Source organism: Lontra canadensis, unplaced genomic scaffold, assembly GCF_010015895.1.
Source record: "Lontra canadensis isolate GAN:19392208 unplaced genomic scaffold, GSC_riverotter_1.0 scaffold60, whole genome shotgun sequence".
In the NCBI taxonomy this organism is placed as follows: Eukaryota; Metazoa; Chordata; class Mammalia; order Carnivora; family Mustelidae; genus Lontra; species Lontra canadensis.
The window spans coordinates 6,441,326-6,462,442 of record NW_022631054.1 but is presented as its reverse complement, the minus strand read 5'-3'; the positions used below and the strand labels follow the sequence as shown (position 1 = coordinate 6,462,442).

At 43.6% G+C, this 21,117-nt stretch overlaps 1 protein-coding gene across 28 annotated transcripts in view; it reads right to left on the bottom strand.

Annotated features, from left to right (window-relative positions):
• Nucleotides 1-3,539: 3,539 nt before the first annotated feature.
• MACF1 (microtubule actin crosslinking factor 1) overlaps nt 3,540-21,117 on the bottom strand; it is a 337,353-nt gene continuing 319,775 nt past the window's right edge. For 14 of the 28 annotated variants that reach the window (XM_032877332.1, XM_032877334.1, XM_032877333.1 and 11 more), the window contains 8 exons: nt 20,255-20,329; nt 19,137-19,154; nt 16,101-16,218; nt 15,227-15,295; nt 9,062-9,273; nt 8,438-8,548; nt 5,834-5,963; nt 3,540-5,005 (listed from right to left, as the gene is read on the bottom strand). In XM_032877332.1, the coding sequence (XP_032733223.1) occupies nt 4,749-5,005; nt 5,834-5,963; nt 8,438-8,548; nt 9,062-9,273; nt 15,227-15,295; nt 16,101-16,218; nt 19,137-19,154; nt 20,255-20,329 (990 nt within the window). In that variant the 3' untranslated portion in view covers nt 3,540-4,748. The remainder of the gene's footprint in view (nt 5,006-5,833; nt 5,964-8,437; nt 8,549-9,061; nt 9,274-15,226; nt 15,296-16,100; nt 16,219-19,136; nt 19,155-20,254; nt 20,330-21,117) is intronic. The other 14 variants (XM_032877346.1, XM_032877347.1, XM_032877351.1 and 11 more) reach the window with 6 other exon arrangements.

Genomic DNA, 21,117 nt, shown 5'->3' with positions numbered 1-21,117 from the left:
GCAGGCACCACCCCACTCTTACCGTGCGCCATGTGTGCTCTGCATTATTGCTTTAATGCTCTCACATAGAGGGTAGACGCCATTTCAACCACGTCTTTTAACAGAGGAGGAAACGGACCCACGCAATAGTTAAGGGACTTGCTGTGTCACACAACCGTGGAGCTGGGCTTGGGCAGGTGAGTTGTTCAGTGGAACCTGGAGAGACTGAGGGGCATATGGCCTGGGTGAGGCTGAGGGGCTGGCAAAGGATGGACCCAAAGGGCCTTGCAGGGAGACTAGATGAGGGCCCTGGACAATAGATGGTTCTGGGGCCCCAGTGTGGATTCAATATTAAACTTCAAAATAAATAAAGTCCACCAAAATAAGAATTTCCCTTGATCTCTTCAGACTTTTAAAAAATATCAAAACTGGGATGCCTGACCAGCTCATTCCGTAGAGTGTGGGACTCTTGATCTCAAGTTGTGAGTTCAAGCCCCACATTGGGTATGGAGCCTACTGTATGTAAATTAATTAATTAAGCAAACAATCATTTGTTGGTGCCTTAAGCCCTGCTTAGTCTGTCTTTTTTGAATCTTCACACTGCTTATAAGCCTCTTAAGGATGTTGCAGCTTACAAGCAAAATAAGTCAATCAGAGAAAGACAATTATCATATGATCTCACCGATAGGAGGAATTTGAGAAACAAGACAGAGGATCCTAGGGGGAAGGAGGGAAAAATGAAACAAGACAAAACCAGAAAGGGAGACAAACCATAAGAAAGCCTCAATCTCAGGAAACAAACTGAGGGTTGCTGGAGGGATGGGGTGGCTGGGTGATGGACATGGAGGAGGATATGTGTTGTGGTGAGAGCTGTGAATTGTGTAAGAATTGTGTAAGACTAATGAATCACAGACCTGTACCCCTGAGAAAAATACATTATATGTTTAAAAAAATAAAAAAGGGATGTTGCAACTTAGCCACTGAACTTGCCTAAGACAGAGTCTGCTGCAGGGGTGACCATGGATCAGAGGGACGAAGGTTAGAGTCAGGCCCCCAGCTGGAGGCAGGTACAGTAATGAGGGTGTGTGGACATGACCATGATCCTTTTTGGTGATGGGGGGAGGGAGGAGGAGAAAGCAGTTGGGAAGGCTGCATCCCCAGGGCTTGGTGACTGCATGCAGAGGCGGGGGCAGAGTCAAGGGGGCATCCCCGTGTCAGGCTTGTTCACAGCCTCTGAATCTCCTGCCCTCTTCACTGTCCTTCTCTGGGCAGCCCTCTGTACTCCACTTGGAGTCCGCAGCACATCATCTGGAGCCTATCGTGTGACACTGGGCTTCCAGCTCGACTGTAAGCCGGCTCAGTGTGGGCCTGATTCTTCAGAGCAGAAATCATTTAGCTCAACTTAGGGTGAGCAGAGATAGCTGCGTTCTTCCAACAATGGGCCTCCCATTCTTGTCAAACTAAACATCAGGTTTTAGCCATTCCAAAGGATGGCACCCCACAACTCAGTTCAAGAGCAAACACCATGGGCCGCTCGGTCCTTGCCCTGAGCCGGAGATGAAGCCGACCAGTCCCTGCCCCCGAGTGACCCAGGCCCCCAACGGGTGATAGTCAGGTGCACATAGTCTTCATAGAAGGCAGAACCAAGGCTGTGCTCTGACCTGAGGGCTGGCAAAGCGCCTGGAAGGACAGAGAACAAGGAGCTGGGACTTGGGGGCGGGGATGTGAATGGAATCCTCTAACTCAGGGACTGGAAGGGAAGTGAGGTGGGGAAGGTCTTGGAGAAAGTAGTGTCAAACAAGGGCTTGCCCTAGCCGCCTGGTGCACTCTGACCTGGGGCAGTTTCTGAACCTCTCAGGCTGTTGCTCATCTGTGAATGGGGTCAGGATGGTAGGGTTGTAGATAGAGCACTTAGCACAGTGACTGGCCTATGGCAAGCAGTCAGTAAATGTCAGCTCTTGTTACTGTTATCATTCAAAACCCCGGGGACTCCTGCATCTCTACCCAGCAGACACCAAATTTGTATCACATGTTTAGCACTGGTATCCCAGAACTGTAACTCCAAGCTTTTTTTCTGGCATCCCTATATTCTCTATATGGCCTTGCATGTAGGTGTTTGCTGAATGGAAATACACTTTATGAAGATTTCACCACTAGCTGAGATTTGTTGCAAAGACTAAAGGAAAACCTGAATTACTTGGTTAAAAAAAAAAAAAAAATTGATCATAGTCCAGAATCTTAAAGGGTGGAGGTCAAGCTGTTTTGAGTGTGCTTCTGCTGTCAGGAAGCCTAGAGGAGAAACAAATTTGGGCAAAAACACTATCCTACACAGTTCTGGCAGCTTGAAGTTACTTAATTCCAGGGGGACTAGAGTAAGCACTTACTTCAGAATCCATCAGGTTGGATTTCTTTTAATCTGGATATTTGGGTTCAAACAGCTGTGGCAGGGGCACCTGGGTGGCTAGTTGGTTAAGTGTCTGCCTTTGGCTCCAGTCATGATGCCAGGGACCTGGGACTGTGCTCTGTACCAGGCTTCTTGCTCAGCAGAAAGTTTGCTTTTCCCTCTCCCTGCCACTCCCCCTACCTGTGCTGTCAAATAAAAATAAAATCTTAAAAAAAAATTTCATCAAACAGGTGTGGCAAACATGTATCCATTTTAGCCAGGTCCTGATCATATGAGAGTATGTATGGCTTAATGATCAGAAACACAGGTGGCCCGAGTTTGAAGCCCCTTTTCCTACTTCTACTTCTGTTACTTCCTCAACTAATTCCTATTAGAATTACATAATATTTGGTTGTTCTAATTCTTATAAAGCCAACTAGGGGCTGGAGGAAATAGAAATGCCAGGCTTCAATAGGGAATCAATGATTTGATTCAAGGTCCACTTTTGCCATTTATTAATTCTCTGATCTCGGGCAGATAACCCTCTCTCCCACTTTCCCATTCCAGTGTCACCATCTGGAAAAGAAAAGAGCTAGATCTGTTGGCCAATTTTGCTTCCGCTTTTGAAATTCTATCATTTAACCAGAAATCTCAGCCTACCAAGGGAAACTGGCCCCATCCTCTCAAACCTGGGATCTTTGTGATTTCTTTTTTTTTAATATTATTTATTTATTTAACAGAGATCACAAGTGGACAGAGAGGCAGGCAGAGAGAGAGGAGGGAAGCAGGCTTCCCACTGAGCAGAGAGCCCGATGTGGGGCTCGATCCCAGGACCCTGGGATCATGACCTGAGCCGAACCCACTGAGCTGCCCAGGTGCCCCCTTTTGTGATTTCTAATATAGAAATTTTCTTACATATTGTTATTTGTGTGATCAGCTAAGTGGAGCAGATTCCCTACAGATCTACATTAGCAATAGCCTGGTTATTTCTTTGTTGTTTTGTTAAAATCAACAAGGATGAAATAAACAAGAAAAAAATATTAGTGAGCTCCATAATTTATCCACCAAGATATTTTGATTTGAATAATGCATTTAAGTACCTAAAACACAATCATACCCAGGGTAACAGGTTAATTTAAGGTAATAGTTGAGAAGAAAATCAGGAAATACAAATTTGTTACTGCAAGCAATTTTAATACAAAAGTGTGTCTTGTTTTTAAACAGTTCATTGGTAGAGCTTCAGTTTCTGCCTCAATTAAAACCAATTGAGATAATCACACAGCAACATGGTCGGAGCTGAAGAGGAACAGCAGCTAAAAAAAAGGAGCCCCAGACAGCCCCTCTTCATGGTCACTTGGTCAGTTGACTTTATTACTCACAAAAAAAGACGGAAGCAAACGGGACTTGTTAACAAGTGTGCTGGTGAACTCCTTTAAAGGACGAGCAAGTGTTTGTTTTATGTCCACATTTTCAGAATAGCCTCGTGGAATTCATTCCTCAGTTTGTGGGAAGTTGATCGACCATTTAAATAAATAGCAAAAATGCAGATAAATCTGTAATTCATAGTGCCACCAAGGAGTCTCCCCTTCCCAAGGGCCTGGGTCCCGGTGAGCACAGGAGTTATTGGTGGCTGGGCTGGATAGGACATTACAAACCAGGACTCTTAAAAACTCCAATGTTTTCATGTTTTCTGAACAGTCGTATTTACCCCTGAATTCTAGCAGCTATTTGTCCTTTAAATACCCAGTACTGAGACAGGATTCAAAGTATTGCAATGAACTCCTTTTGCTGATCATGTGCAAACATTACCAGAGGAGGTTCCCTCTCTTTAGCTAAAATCACACAGCATTAAAAACATTGGAAAAAGCAGTTAGAAGTGCCCTCCCCTCAGTTCTTGCTAATTGAGGTGTCTGTGATTTACAAAAAAAGAGTTCCTTAAACACTGCAGGATTCTTATTATTATTTTTTTAATATAATTTATCTTGCTGGGACAGCAAGTCGAGTTTATAAAGAAGATGCATTTAGGAATAATCCTAAAAGATAAAGCAGGTTTACAACCCTGCACCGCGCAGAAACCCTATTTAGAGCCTTTTTTTTTTTTTTTTTTTTAATACACATTCTCATCTTGACCTTCTCACTTGTTTTTCTCAAATATTTCATTTCTGGGCCCCATCCATTACAGGGTTACCAGGAGGCAAATTTTATCTACATAAATATTCACATGAAAATAGTAACTTACAAAAAGAAAAAAAAATAAGGCAGCTTCATAACACAATTATTCTTTTACATTTTTAACAATATAACTTCTCCTGTTCAGAATAAATATACACCCAACGTACGGAGCAGGCTTCAAAGTGGATAGAGGCTTGGGGGTGCTTGTGCAGTGTTATCGCTTGGGACCCGGAGTCCTGGGGGAGGCAGCGGCGGTCTTCTTAGACATGGTTGGGATTTTGGAAGGCTTGCTGAGCCCTCTCCTGGAGTTGCCCTGGCCCCCTGCGGCGCTGCTCTCTGAAGTGTCTGAACAAGCAGACTGTGTCTCTAGAAGGTCGAAGTCAGAGGCATCGCTTCCTCGCCGGCTACTGGCCCGACTCCCGGCCCGACTCCCGGCCCGACTCCCAGGGCGACTGGCTGACTTTTTAGGGTCTGGAATTCGAGAATAAAGCAGCAGACTTAATAGAGACAACATGGGGCGGGGGGTGGCGAGAAGAGCGAACAGAGGTTGGGGCTCTGACTCTAATACCACCGGATCTGCCATGTGACCCTGGGCAAATCAGGGCCTTTCTGGAACCCCTATCTCCCCACCTACACAGCAGTGGCTTGAAACCTTTTCTGGCTTTGTGATTCTCCTTGAGAAGCCTGCCTTCTCTCAGGAGCACGGTGACCTCGTGTGGCCCCCCCCCACGTGGCACTGAGTAGGACTACTCAGTCTCCTGAGCACAGAGGAGAGCCTGCTAGAGGGGGTGGGCATCAGGGCCGGGTGAAAAGCGTGCCAAAAATGAGGCCAGTTCCTAGGCTCCCATGAGGAACATCAACAGGTGAACAGATATGATCTTTCTCTGACTTTCTCAGCTTGCCAGCAGCTATCATAGTGTTGGAAAAAAGTACTAGCAAACTGCCAGTCCCAAAACTGAATGGCCTTCTGAGGAAGGCCCATTTCAGAAGGCCCCTCTTGCCTTCTACAGTCTCTCAAATATGGTCATTCCTGATTAGAAAACAGGGGGCCTGGCTTTAGCCATGGAAGCCTCTGCTCTCAAAAGGAGTAGCTATAGCTAGCTACAGTGGCGGGAGGGAAAGGAAAGAGCAGCAACAAATCTGTGGGCCTCTCTGGACATCACACTGAATGCATCTCTCATCACTTGCTCCCTGGAGAGCAGTAGGGCATTGATCGGAGACTGCTGTTCTCCAGTTCTCAGCCTGGCCACTCCCCATCCCCTTTCACCCCAAAACCTATGGACAGGGGTAGGTACTTACCTGCCCGATTTGTTTTGGCACCTGTGGAGGCTGGGGAAGAGCTATTGCTAGTATCACCAGCAAGGGATGTTCGACTAGAGTGAAAAGTTGGTGTTGGTCGTTTCAACTTGCTGCCTGTTGATGGAATAACCTTAAAATAAAATAAAATAAAATAAAAGGTCATATTTACTAGATAAAATTTTTGAAATTCAATTTTAAAGGGTCTACTTAAGCCTCCTCACATCTAATTGATTGGAAAGCAAATTAAAAGTCCAGGAAAACAAAGATTTATTTTGAAAGTATCCTAGGGTGTATATTTTAATAATTGTACTCCACAAAAGGTCTTGTGTTCCAATTTGGAATTTTACAGTATCTTCTAAACTTCTACTAGAAATTTACTGACAAATTTTATGTTACTGACAAATTTCTACTAGAAATTTACTGACAAATTTTATGTTACTGACAAATTTCTACTAGAAATGGCAAAAAAAAAAAAAAAAGTCCAAATATTCACAAGTGTCAAAGTGTTGGGGTTAAAAACTTGAAAGATGGGTTCACACTATAAACATTTAGTATGGAGATGCAGCGATCACTCCAGCTCTCTCTCACTAGATGCGGGTCTGCATGAACTTCAGTCAAGCTGAGATGTATTTCCTCACGAAGAAATGCAGATAACCACATTCCTTCTTGTTCAATCCAGTGGGCCACCCCATATGTGTGTGGTTCACTCCCGTTTCCTTCTAGCGGCGTGGCTAGAATGGCCAGAGAGGTCTTGCCACACTACTAAAGTGCCACCCCACCTTGCTCTCCTCCCCTGCTTCAGGATCTGGTACACCCACCCTTGTTTGCAGCCTCGCCTGCATTCAAGTCTAAGTTTTATTTTGTTCATGGTCACATCCTCAGCACCTCAAACAGTGTCTGGCACAGAGGAGGGGCTCAATAAAAACTTGCTGAATGAATAAATCATGCGTAGAAGTACTTCCTAGTGGAAAAAGAGCTGGATAAATATATATTATTACTGCTACCGAGAGGAGCAACATTTCCCACTTGAGTGTTTTTTTTGTTTGTTTGGTTTTTTTTGCCTTTTTTTAAAAGATAGTAGTAGACTTAATTTGGAGAAGGAATATTTTAAGTCTATTTTAAATACCACTCATGCCACAACACGTTGTTCTAATTCTTCTTTGAAATCAATTGTGTAAACTGTTTTCCAGGACCTTTAAGATGTTCATACAAATGGAAAGAGTAAAGCAACCTGTTTCATTGTGTTTCTTGTATTTCTTTAATTTAGAAAGAAAAAGCAGAAGCCGCAGAAAGTGATTAATGTTCACGCACAAACCCTCCTGGCCCACAGAGGAGTAAGAGCACCAGTTTCAGAAGCTACCGCTTGTGCGCGCGGCCGCCGGGAAGACTGCAGCCCTGGAGCCCCTGGGCTGGGAGTCCACGTCAGGACACGGCCTGTACAACACCCACAGGTAAGGAAAGGTGAAACCTCGAAATGAACAAAATGAAAGGTAAAACCTTAAGACAAAACAAAAAGCCTGGCCTATTTGAATCCTGTGAGTCTTTTGTACTTCATAATTAAAACATTTTTTAAAATTTTAAAGAATGTTCGAGACTTTCATGAAACTGGAGCCATTAAGGAAGAAGATATGCAAGATAAGCATGTTGAGTCTTGGGGTTCTGGTGCCAAGAGGTCCCCAGATCATGTTCTCAACTGGACAGATTTCTGAACTGGAGGTTTAGCTTGGAGCAGATGAATCCCAAAGCAGCAGCCCATTCACAGGCACTGGCTTCTTAACATTTCCTGCTTCTCAGGCGGAAGCTTTGCATGAGTAAAGGGAATACTATCTTTCGAGGCACAAGAATCCAGTATTTCCCAGCCGGAGCTAGAACGCAGATCTTCCTGTTATCAGACAAGCCAGTGGCCGGTGATTTGTTTCTGAAACACTGCTCTTCCAAAAATGCTTTGGGCATTTTAATACTGCACTCAAACATGCTTAACTGCCAGCCTGTGTATTCCGATCAAGGCTTCGGATACCCAAGTGATGAGGCCAAGAAATTCAGAAGTTAAAATCTGAGCTTCAGAGCAGTGTCCACTGATAGCAGGCTTGGCTGAAGTAGGCAGCACCCACGCCTCAGACCAGTCTGGTGATACCAAGCACCCTGGGGATGTGGCTCAGGGCAGGGGACACCAGCCACTCTTCTGTTCTAAGCAAAGACAGAACATGGCTGACCATGCACCACAGTTGAATTTCAAGTGTTCATAACTCGTCTGTGTAGCTCATGTTTGGAGACTCCGAGAGGCCTGAGTTTTATAAATAATATCCATAAACAGATTACCAGAATGACCACTGTTTATCACCCTGGAAAAAAAATCAACATTCTAAAGACTGTTAGCAAGCTGTCTAATCCGATTTTAGGCATCTCTTATTTATCTCCAGTTTTGGTGAGTCCGAGTTAGAAACCCCTGAAAAACACTTGACTAGACGGATCAGCTGTGAGAGCAAGCACCACAGAGATGGAAAAGAGCATGGACTCGTGTCAGGAAGAGTAGCTGATCAAGGTCTGGGCATTAGCGAGGGCCTTGTCTTGACTGTGTCCTTAGTCAGCAAAACCATACTCTACCTCGGGGCTGGGCAGCTGGAGGTCAGGATAATGGCTGTCCCTGACAGGGGTGCCAGCTTTACTGTTTACCAACCAGGGTTTGTCATAACAGCGAGAGAACTGAAGTGGAGTCTGTGAAACGGAAATCCAAAGGGAAGGACGGGAACAATTGAAAATGGAACAGAAAGGAAGCAAATTGGGAACACGAAAAAAAAATAGAAGACAATGCATTTTAAAGAAACAGAAAATAAAACAAAACGGGCATCAGTTCAATAGGATAAAAGGGACCAGGCAGAAAGGCAACAGCATTCTTCATAAGTAGCCCATCAAAACAAACTTAACCGTTAGCTTTGGCTGCACAGATAATGCCTGGGTTTCCAACATTAGTAACTCTGGATGGAAAAGACATAGCAAAAAGTGTTTCTTACTTAACAATCTGAGTTCATATTTTAATAAATGTCCTTCAGAGTAAAATCTTAAAGGTCCAGTTATCTACTGGGGCCTGGAAAGGCTGGTCTAGGTAGAACTTGATCTGTAGGTCCTCATGTCCCTCTCCTTGTGAAAGTACTCAGAGGCTACCCTCCACAACGACCACCTGGAAATATGGGAACAAGGAAGAAGGCCACGAGCGAGGTCAGTACATACCTTGGTACCACTGGCTGGGGTGGCTGGCGAAGATGGCATGGACGTACAGCTGTGGTTACTCTGACTAGCGCTGGAGCTGGAGCGGGTCGGGGAAGCAGCCCGGGAAGATGGTTTGGACCTTCGACCCCGCGACCGGAAAGGGGTCATTCCCTGGGATGCCCCCTCAGGTAGGATGAATTTCTCTCTAAGTTCGATGTTAGTTCTACCTCGTGCTAAAAAAAGGAAAAACACACACATACAATGTCAGTGAAATCTTAAAAAAAAATGTATCTTTGATGGTCAGACAGCTGCTTGACCCCACGATCACAGTTACACGGGCTACTGTTGTAGTGCCCTCTGTGGAGTCTTCTGAAGTAGAAATAAATTCATAATCTGTCAGTCTGTCATGATTCTCACCCACAGCAGACAATTAACTGATCAGCCCCTTGATCTGTCATGATGAAGAACTTTATATACAAAATACCATGCCATTCTGTGGTACCGACCCTGCCTTGGCACTGTGCCCTGGGGCAAGCACACCATAACTCAACGTCAAAGAAAGCAGATGCAGCAGTGCACAAACCTCGGACATTAAATCAAAACCCCTCTTTTCTCTCTCATAGTACATGTGTACTTTTTGCTCAGATTTTGAGGGATACGTGGTAACTAAATAGTGTTGAAAAATCATTGAAATCAACTATTCTATTTGAATTCAGTTGATAATAATCCCAAGGGAAGGGGCCCAGGAACTCAAGATAGTAGAAAGATCAGGATAAAATCATTAAGAAGTATACATGTGGGAGGAGAGAGAGAAAGATCAAGACCATGCACAAAATTTGCCAGTGAGAAACGTTAAGTCAAAACTGAAAGCAACAAGAAGCTGAAGGGACGATGGCAAGTGGGAGGAACGTCACAGTGGAAACAATCTGGAAACTGCTCTGAAGGCCAATAGGTGTTGTCCTATGGCTTTCTGCAGCCGTAAGACTGGAACTTAAAATTTGGATTTGGTCAGAAGACTCCAAGGATGGCCAACATAAATGTTAAATGTGAAAGACACTACTAACTTAAAAGAAATAATCCTCTGGAACATGTCCTTAGATTATTTCTCACCAAAAGGCATTATTCTGCAATAACCTCCTACCTCCTTTCCACCCTATACTGTTTACTTTTTAGACTACGCTAAGTAGATCTGAACAAAGAGGACTGCTGGTGAAACTCGGGAAAAGGGAATCAATTGTTATACACAAAACGTTTGTCATTCTTTTCTAATGTAGTGTTTTTCACTCTGGCCAAGAACCACAACTTTAGCAGATCTGAGGTACCTGTGCCGACCCCCATTTCTGCCCAGCCCTGCATGTCCTCAAGAGTACTGCATAATCTTGATAGAATCAGATTTTAAATCAGGTTGCATGGGTGTCTAAGCAGGTAGTTCCAAATTCCTAAATCAAATTCTTGTCAATATACTTTATTGACAAAACATCTCCAAGTGTCAGGTTAAGAGGATATCAAAACCTGACGTGGATATCAAAACCTGAATGACAGTCTAGGCTCAGTGACCAACCAGGTCTTCCTGATCTAGGCCTCAGTTTCCTTAGGCAGATCCCAATGTCTGGGTGGTCTGTGAATGCTAAGCTGTTTCCTTCCTCCTCAGGCCCCAACAAAACGTGCCCCTCGAGGCTCATTCTTTGGCCCTGGGTCCTCTACTCATCCATCTTCTGGACTCAGTGCTTTTGTCTGTGTCTACACTAATGATTCTTCAAGAAAACTTCCTTCAGCACTAACACAGAAACTTCAGTAAGACCTTCCATCACTGATAACTGGATTCAGGACTTATACTTCTTTATTCATGTTTGCTAATGTGCCCAGCCTAACAGTGGGCACACAGCAAAAGCATTAAGATAACAGTGAGGAATGAAAATCATGACTCAGCCGAGGGTTTACCCCCAAAAGAGCTGCTTGTGACCCTGAGCCGTACAGAATTTCAGACATGTAGTTTTAACCTAGTAAACATTTAATAGTTAATTTCTGTGCCAAGAACAACAGACAAGAACAACAGAGTGGTACAAGGGGAAGACCCTGAAATGGCGTCTCAGATGAGGGCTGCGGTATTTAACATGTCATGATGTAACGACATCAAGCTTTCCACACACTGCGCCGTTTGCACAGTGTGACACATGCAGTAGGGCACCAGTGACTGGTAGATGTCCCTGTCATAGACAAAGGAAGTGAAGCACTCACAGAGGCCGAGGTCAAGGAGAGCCGTGGCAGGGCTGGGACTAGAATCCACGTCTCCCACCTAAGTGCTCTTCCTACCCCCTGGCTCCTCATACCCTCAACTACACTAGTGGTTCTCCACCTGTCCCCCACCCCACTCAGGCTCCCATCCTCATACCACCTAAATCTCCCTGGCAAATTATTACTGATAACTTTAAACTGTACAAAGGTTGAAATATACAGAAAAGTACAAAGAGAAAAAGTCCTTAATCTGACAACCTAAGGGACACCACTATTAAAATGTTGGTGTGTGAACTGTGCATATATATATTCTTAAATACAAAGACATCAGGAACATTCCTCCATGCTTGAGAGGTCTTACATAATTTCAACTAGCTGTAAAGTGTTATTTCATCATATGGATGTCAACTTATTTAACCAACCCTATGTTGTATTTTTAATTTGCTTACAATTTTTAAAACAATGCATACAATGTCACAAGTAGTGACAAACTACTTGTAAAAGGTTTTTGTGCATTATCAGCTATGATTTCCTTAGGACAAATTTCTTTCTTCTTCTTCTTTTTTTTTTTTAGAGATTTTATCTGTTTATTTGACAGAGAGAAAGATCACAAGTAGGCAGAGAAGGGTAAGCAGGCTCATTGCTGGGCAGAGAGCCCGATGCAGGACTCAATCCCAGGACCCCAGGATCATGACCTGAGCCGAAGGCAGAGGCTTAGCCCACTGAGCCATCCAGGTGCCCCTAGGATAAATTTCTATAAGTAGATTTTCTGGGGGGAAAGAATATACACAAGATTTCTTGTATTTGTCAATTGATCCCTTAAATTTTATACCAATGTACATTCTCCAAAATAATGTGTGAGGATACTGAATTTACTTCACTCTGGCTAATACTCTCTGTATTATTAAGAATGTGTGCACACATATTTATGTGTACAGGTAAAAAACTGATAATCTGACACCTCTCTGCTGTTGTAATTTGCACCTGGGGGGATTACTACCTGCTCTCCTCTTGAAATACTCTCTTCCCTTGGCTCCAGGACACCTTCTCTCCTGCTTCTCCTCCTTCTTGCCCATTCTTAGACACTGATGTTCCCCTAGTTCTGTTCACAGTCCTGTACTCCCTCTTAAACTTTGAACCTGGTGGTGACGAGTTCACCCACGTGACTTCACTGCTGTCATATGGTTCTGCCTGACTCCAATTATATCCCCTGCTCAGACCCTTGCCTGGATGTCAGAACCTTATATCCAGTGACTGAGTAGACATATCAGAGCCAGAGACTGGGGAGTCAACATAGGACCCTTCCTCTCGATGGTAGTTTGTTCTGATTGTATCTTCTAAAGCTTCTTGGACACCCAGAGCATTTCCACACCACCCCCTATACCCCCTTATACTTATGTGATTCATGGAACATCTCCTCCACCCTGGATGGCTTCCGATTGGTCTCATTTCTCATTTCATCCCCCCAAATGGAATTTCTAAATAAAAACGTGATAGCTTGGAATGGCCCCAAATCCTTCCAAGGTCTTCCACTGTTTACAGCAGAGTTTCCCAAACTAAGGTTGGGGTTTCTACAAAAAGAGTTCAATAAACACTCCCTCATCCTTGGGAGATCCCTAATGCAATCAGCATTTTGTAATCTCTGGAAGGTTCTACAGTAAAGAAACCTTCTTAGCTTTCACCCAGCATCTTCTAAAAGCACTTACTTGATCATGACTTTTTAAAGATCAATCTTGGAGGCCAGGCCCTGAAGGCAACTATTTCAGGTTTTCAATACCAAAGGGGCCACCATTTTCTAAGGGACTCACGCTGGCCACATGATGTTGGCTAGTTACAACTGAATTCTAAGCTGTTTAATGGGTACAAAGTTTCAGTTTTACAAGATGAAAAGAGCTCCATGGATGTGTGATGGTAATACAACCACTGAACCAAATGGTTAAGATGGTAAATTTTATATTATGTGTATTTTTACCACAAAAAAAAAAAAAAGAAAAAGAAAAAGAAAAACAATCAGTTCTCAGCCAAATTGTCTTTCAAATCATCATAAATGAAGTTTTCTAGATCTTCACTTATTTGGGGGAACTAACTTGTCTAATGCTCAAAAACACACCCTCAGATAAAGATGGACCTAGTTCTTAGGGCTTGTTTTTCATCACCATTCAAACCATCATGGTCTCCTTTACCATGGATGAATTCAGAAGCTAAAACCTCCAACTTTTAGCAGTGTCACGAACCTACCAAGCTGAGTATTTTCACTTTACACATTTGGCTAGAGCACTGTGCAGTCTGTGTTATCCCTTGCATTTTGAAATAGCTTTGTGGAAGGAGGAGCTTTGTGGAAGGTGCGTGCATGTTGGTAGGAACTGTCATCAACTGTGTTCTAGCCTCAGTCTAATATTCTCTGTGGTCCAAACAGCCAAAGAAATGCAACACAAATGAATACAGAATCTCTCTCAAGTGGTGCTTCTAGAAGCCACATGAATCCTCACAGAATCCCAGAGAGCTTCAGGGAACCGTTCTCTTTGTGATGTCCATGCCCTCCCACCCACTTCATACATCTTCCCCAGCCCAAGTGTTCACTCCTCATACAACTTTTTATTTGATTAGAAATACTCATCCTGTCACTAGATTTATGACATCTAAGACCGCTGGGGAGTTTGGGACTCTGCCATCAAGGGAGTCAAGAGGATTACTGGATGCTAGGAGGGCACTCCTGGAGAGGCACAGAGGAAAGCCTTACCTTGTTTGCTCCCAGGAATCCTGAAAAGGCTACTACGTTCCATAGAGAATAGGTACTAGACGGCCCTCCCAAACTTCCTGGGCGTGGGGGGTGGGGATTCTAGTTTTTAGCTATTAACATAAGAACAAAGCAAGCAGTGCTGCCCTTGGCCATCAGCATAAAGTTATTGTCAACAGAGCAAGTACAGCAGGCAGCAAACAGGCATCCAGATTCCAAAATGTCACATGCAACATCTCTTCCATTTATTTGTTTATACCAATCATACAGGACAAAATAAATAAATAAATAAAACCTTACTAATAGATTTGCAAAGGAATAATGCTATTTTACTGAGTTATGGTTAAAACCATATATATGGCTCCTGCTCCTGATATAAAACAATGAAAGAGGACTTTTATATCAAGGAAATTAGTTTGCGATACAGTAACTTCTAAAACTGATTAAACCCTTTCAAGTTTTTATCAGAATAGGTGCTTTCAAAATTCACTATCTGTATTTTGTTTGCTGGAGTAAATGCAGAATGACATTTAAAATAAGAGAAGCTATGGCATATCTGAATTCATGTGAGAACTGCACCCTTTAGCTCTAAACACTTCAAAATAAGACTATAAATCACTTCCAAAGAAGTTATATAACTGTACTGTAAACATTTCTGCCAGGTTTATAAATATGCCTTACCAAGTAAGTTACGCAGGCCGAACCAGCAATCCACACCCAGGAAGGGGTGGTGGGTATGTTAGCCTCTGAGACACAGAGCACCTCGATCAGGAGCACACACTTTAGAGCCACACTGGTCTTGGACTGGAATCCTATCTGCCATTTACTAGCTGTCTGTCCTTAGGTAAGTTGTTTAACTTTTCTGTACTTTAATTTCCTATTCTGTAAAATGGAGGCAGTAAAAAATCTATCCCTCACAGAAGTGTAAATGTGTTATTATCTGTCAATTGCTTTTAACAGCGTGTAGTACCTAAAAAACTATGTAAGTGTTGGTTAAATACATAGAAACTAACAAATTCCATGGGTACTGTTTCAACAGAAGTGTTCTATGCTCTGTCAAGTTTTAATAGTTAGAAAAGCTATGGCTGGGCTATTTCAAAGCATTCATAAAGGCAGCAGATACCACAGAGCCAAGAGGTGCTACAGTTGAAGAAGCAAAAGCCATTCCCAACGGGCTGGGGTGTGGGTAAGGGGGACAAAGCTTAAACGCCAACCTATGGGAGACTGACTGGAAATCGAAGAGCTGGAATCAGAGCGCTTTATTTTACTCCCAGGATGGTGAACTAGAATAAAAAAAATAAAGAAACACAAAGAAACAGAGACAGCAGGAAACGCAGAAACCGGTCAAGAAAGACAGACTGGCAGACAGTGGGGGAGCCTCGTGTGTACCCACATGCAGCTCGGCTAACAGGAGAAAGGAAAGGATGCGGTTGAGGAGGATTTAGCCATTGGAAATTGATCACCTGGCCTTGTGGCAGACCTCACACGCCCGGAGCTGCAGGTGCCAGCGTTCATACTCAGTTCCCCCTCTTCTTCTGCTTGGGGCTAGGAGGCCCGCCCGCCCCTCATGTTTCATAGCCCTGGTCTTAGTTGGGTAATCAACTCTCTGACAAGTGCCTGGGCTTGCTGTTAGGTGTTCTTTATCCCCTCTCCCAGCCAAGGGAGATCCCCCAGTCCTTCCCTGCATGGGAGGGGCTCAACACTCTCCCTGGGTTTCCAGGATAAGAATTACAGGCAGGGGGACCTGGATCACTAACCACGAACCTCAAGGCTTCATTAGGCTCCCTTCTAGGCTAGTGTTAACTGAACACCTTTCAAACTGAAACATTTGAAGACCCCAATAAATTCCTAATTCTTGTTACTGCGTCCTTTGAAGCCTGCCTCGCCTGATGGCATCAACCTCTCCTGCTTTCTCTTCCTGTTCTACTCAGATACCCCCAAGTCTAATCTGTGCTGGTAGAGCGCTATCTGGGCAGCTTAACAAAATAAAAACCAAACAGACCCACTAATGACACTCTGTGTAAGCAGGAAAGATCAAGTGGCGAGTGTGTACCTTATGTGTTATTCATGTTCAGGAAGGTTCCTTACCTCGGCAGGGGTCATTTTTGACTAAAAATTCATCCAGGGCCATCCATCCTCCACCAACTCGGACCATCACGGTGCTGCGCAGGATGCGGACCAGCCGCAGCTGCTGGGAGTCCCCGAACTGCAGAGCCAAGGGGACAGGGATGAGTGAGTGTGCCTTAGGGCTGGCCAAGGCCTTCTTCCCACAGCAGACTGTATTCAGACGAGACAAATGACAGACAGTTTGGGGAGAATTTTAACTATCTGACATTTTTCACAATAGAATTTAAAATATGGAAAAGCTGAGATAGCAAGGTAAAGACTGGTGTTGGTAGTCTGTCTTTCGGGACAAAGTTAACTTTTGGTGGTCACGCCCCCTTCCCCTGCACCAAAAGGAGGAGGGCAAAGGACAAATGTTAGCTCACCTCGATTCTTTTAAACATTCTGCCCAAATTAAAACGCAGTAGTAAAACTGTTATGTTCATTTACTTTCATAAAAGGTAGATTTAAAGTGGATGTCAACTTCTGAATACAGTGTGCTCAAAAGGTAAAGGGAGAACAGCAAATAACTATTTCAAGCCTTAAGGAAACCCTTGCAAGCATCATTATTATTACAAGCTTAGAAGGAAATCTGATTTTCCACACAAGGTTTTCAGAAATAAGCCCTCAGTATTCTCTAATTGTGATGTCACCAAGCAGGAAAGTTTCTTTAACTGAGCAAATGACTATGCATTTATACTAAAATTTAGTTGAAAAAATTAAAATTGTAATCTACCATTTTGATTATAAATAGTATTCAATAATCATTTTGGGATATTATGATAAGCATGACTTTCTGAAATTTATGTTTTCCTTTTCCTTTAACATCCCTGCTAACATCTGGAATTTCCTACTGCATAAATTACCCTCTTCCTAAAATAAGGTAAGAGGCAACAAAAGGGAATCATCATGCAGAGATCCCAAAATAAAAATCAAACATTTGTTGGAGAAATAGCATTCCTAAAATTATGTAATTCAAGGAGAATGTTGGGGTAGGCGAAAGAGTGAAGGGACTAATTAGTTAATTAAGATTTCTCAAGTTATAAAGGAGAACCATAACTCTGAAACAAGGCACAAAAATTGAAAATGCCAGAAAAGATGTTTCACAAGGACACATAACCAACCTCCCTCAAAATTAATGTATCTATGGTAATTCTCTGTATTACTCTGTACTGGCTCAAGTACACTGTTCACATAGACAGCAAGGGGACTGAAAAAACACCACCCCACTCCCCAGTCCTTTACTTTGAAAATGAAGCCTTACATCTGTCATCTCCCACAGCTGTTAAGATTTTATACAGAGTGACCACAGCAACGCATGGTGTAGTATAAAAAGCACTGAGTGGGTGCCCAGAGATGTGAGGGAATAAACGTCCTGTCCTGGAAGGAAGCTGCCCCTTTGGCTCCTGAGGGAGCTGCCCAAGAGAGGAAACAGGGAAGCCCTTTGGGAGAGGTTGAGAATTCTGCCACATCCAAGTGCAGGGAAGGCCCGAGTCACTCGAGCCACTCCTCAGGGTCCTCTGTGGATCAGTGAGGAGGGAGGAAATAAGGGCCTCTATGTCCTCCACAGTGAACCAGGAAGGGACACCAAGAAGTACTTTTACCCTTAATGTCACTTATGTGTCTGTCAGCTTTTAGAAATACGCCACTTAACTCATCTTTTCTTCTTCTTAACTTCTTACTAAAGCTCTCTGTGAAAGATTTTAACTATTTTCTGCTGAGCTGTAGGGAAAAGGAGGTTTGATCCAAGCCAGCACCTGAAGTGGCTAGGGATGCTGAGGCCAGGGTGAGAGTGGGAAAAGGGGCTTCCACAGCCCTAAAACCGGGAACCTGTGCAAACCTGGCAGAGCTGGGCTATCAGTGAGGCAGAGATGCCCGAAATGTCACGGGGCAACAGTAACTTTGGTTCCCTTAACTGGAAAATCCCTTATGATGACCCGGGTTCTTGCAGTGGCTCTGACACTGGCTGTGTGACTGTCAGCATGGGCGCCCTCAGATCTCAGGTGCCTCATGCACAAAACGAACCCCGTGATTCTGTTCCAACATTGGAACTAACTCGTCTGACCCTCTGCCAGTCAGTGAAGCGTCGGACGGGACATCAGTGCCACTTCAGAGGACACCTGGGTCCCACATGCAGGTATTGGGAAACAGGCCCAGCTTTGAGGTATGCCCCGGCACTGTGCTGCAATGATATTTTAAGCCCTCTTTCACTGTTCTTGTCTTCTGTTTCTACCCTCTGTTCCTCCCACTGGCCCAGAATATTACCGTAGTGAATGATTACTGCGGTGCCTGGGACTTAACACTGACTGAGGGCCTCAAATCATCTGTTAGTGTTTCTGATTTGACATCACAAGACAGACTTTACCCATGCAACTTCCTTCCATTTGAAGACACAGGACCCCAGAGCCCTCAAAAGGTCTATAAGGTTAGAATTACCAAGTGGAGTCAAAAGCATTCAATCTCCTCTTGCAAGTCTAATCTGATCCCTTATATTCTGGCTAGCTGGACATAATCAGCAAACTTCAGGCTATGACCAAATCATGATTGTTATACTACAGTTCTCAGGCACCTTATAATAAAATATGGTATAAATACAAGTAAATAAGGTATATGAACAGAGTACCCCAAGTCTTTTTGATTTCATGTATGCCATAAAATTTGTGTTATCTGTCAAAAGATAGAACTGTGCTGTTTGCTATTCTGACTTCCTGTTCTAAAAAGAAGTGGGATAGATTGATATCACAGCTTCAAATTCCCCTGAACCAGTCCTGCATAATACTGGCTTTAGCCAATCTAATTTTGGATGGAAAATTTCATCTCCTTTTTAAAAAAAAATACTTATATCCTGCTGTTAAGACAGCTTTATAATATTAGCCCTGCTGGCAGTTTCTCCACTTGGTAAGACAACCAGATGTGACCCAGGCATGCTTCAGATCATGTCCTCTCCCCACAGCAAAGAACAGGCAGCATGAGCTACACAGACCATTTTCACGGAGGAGAATGTTGCAAGGCACACTGTACCTGATTGCCGAGGAAGAACTACAGACAAAAGAGTAAAGGATGGAGGAAATGGAAGAAAAAAAAAGAGAACATTTTGTCATATTAACACTAAGGAATGAAAATCATGCAATCACATTACCAGTCTTCAAGCATGTTCTTCACGAGCTCCTACCATGGGGGTGTGGTTTTACAAATTAATAAGACCTAACTTTTCCACTCTACTGATTTCTCTTGTTAATTCATTTCTCTCACAATAAAAAACAACAACAAGAAAATAAAAAGCAACAAAAAGCAAGCACAAGACTGCTTACAGTTTTATTTACTGGGCTGGATCCAGGGCAGAGTCATCCAATACACCCCAGCTAAGAGTAGCCCAGGGTGGTTTTGGTGTACTTTGAAGACATTTTGATGTACTAATCTGATGTACCTATTTCTAACTTATTTCTAACAACAGATAACCATATGATCTGAACCCTCTTTATCAATCCTAGGTTTTCCTTAGGACTTGACAGAATCTGGATAAGTTGCTAAATATATTTTAGAAGTGTTGTTTCAGATTCCTTCTATCCCCTAACCCTGGTCCTAAAAGCAGCTAAAACACAGCATAATTCATGGTTGAATTATGTCCACAGCACAGCTTTCCAGGGAAGGCTACTGAGCTGGTGTCCCCTTAGTCCATCTAGGCCCTATTTGTAACCCAGCTCAGAGCAGACAGAGTGTCCCTTGGGACCTTGACAGGGTTCTTTCAGCCCTCTCCGAGCCTGGGAGCAGCACTTTGGGGTGATGGGTTAGTCTTCAGATAACTGGCACAGGTGGCACTGTCTCCCTAAAGACTCTGGTCAGCCAAAGACAGGACTTTGAAATGTCTCCTGTGCTGGAACTCACATTCAAGCTACTTTTAGCTAAGTACGGCACTATTTTCCAGGTGGAATTATGCAGGGCACTAGGCTTAGCTCAACAGGACACCTGACATTTGGAATCCACACACGAGGGCCAGAGAGTGACCGCATCGTAAGTCCACCTGGCCCGGTCCTCCCAGCACTGGCAGCGGGAAGGTGGGATCACCCCACCTGCTGTGTGTCAGGCTGCTTTCACCTGTAAGCGCCACCACCACAAAGGACTGGTTTTCTCTTCCTTACCCGGTATTTATTCTCTCCAATCTGCTCCACCTGAAACCTTTTTGCACACTTGCACTGAGCCACTTGTCTTGTGACCTATTGGTTGTAAACAACAAAAAAAGAAAAGTGTGAAGGGTAAAACAAGACTTGCTCTTCAGAGAAACAAAGGTTTTTACATGTAAGCAGAAAGCTATTCATTTAGTTTCTTTGAGGCGTTTTAGCTTTTGATACATGCATTTATCCTCTACTCCAAATCAATACACATTACACATTTGCTTTGAAGTTCCTTCAGAGAAATGTGCTAATATGCATCAAAAGCAAATCAAATCAAGCAAATTACGAACTGATTTGAATTTCCACCTAGGAGCCTTTGAGTTCTAGAAGTCAGTCCTGGGATGTTCCAGGCCATACCCATGACCTGCCCCACTAATTTCTCTCATTTCTGGATTAACAGATCCTAGACTCTCCATGTGTTACTAATGAATTTTCTATTTTCAAGGTGATGAGTGTGATTTCCAATGTGAAAAAGCCCTTAACTAGGCAGAAAGCTTGGTGAGTACACACCATCTTAAACACTACTTCACATTTTACTCCTTAAGTGCTTCCTTTGAAGACCACTGCCCCTGGATCCTGATGTGGGATTCCTAGGACTAAGAGTGGCGTCTGTTCTAAGCAACATGGTACCTATGAACCAGGATGAGTGTGTAGGTTTGTGAACTTTGGAGGAATCACATGGATGTTGAGTCTTTTGAGTGAGAAGTCATCTAGACTGCAAGAGAGAGCTCAACAGCCAGAGATCCTATGGGGTGTTATCCTTCAAACGAGGATCCCCAAACAGGACTCCAGATAATGATCTTATAACAGATGAGTCACGGGGCTGATAT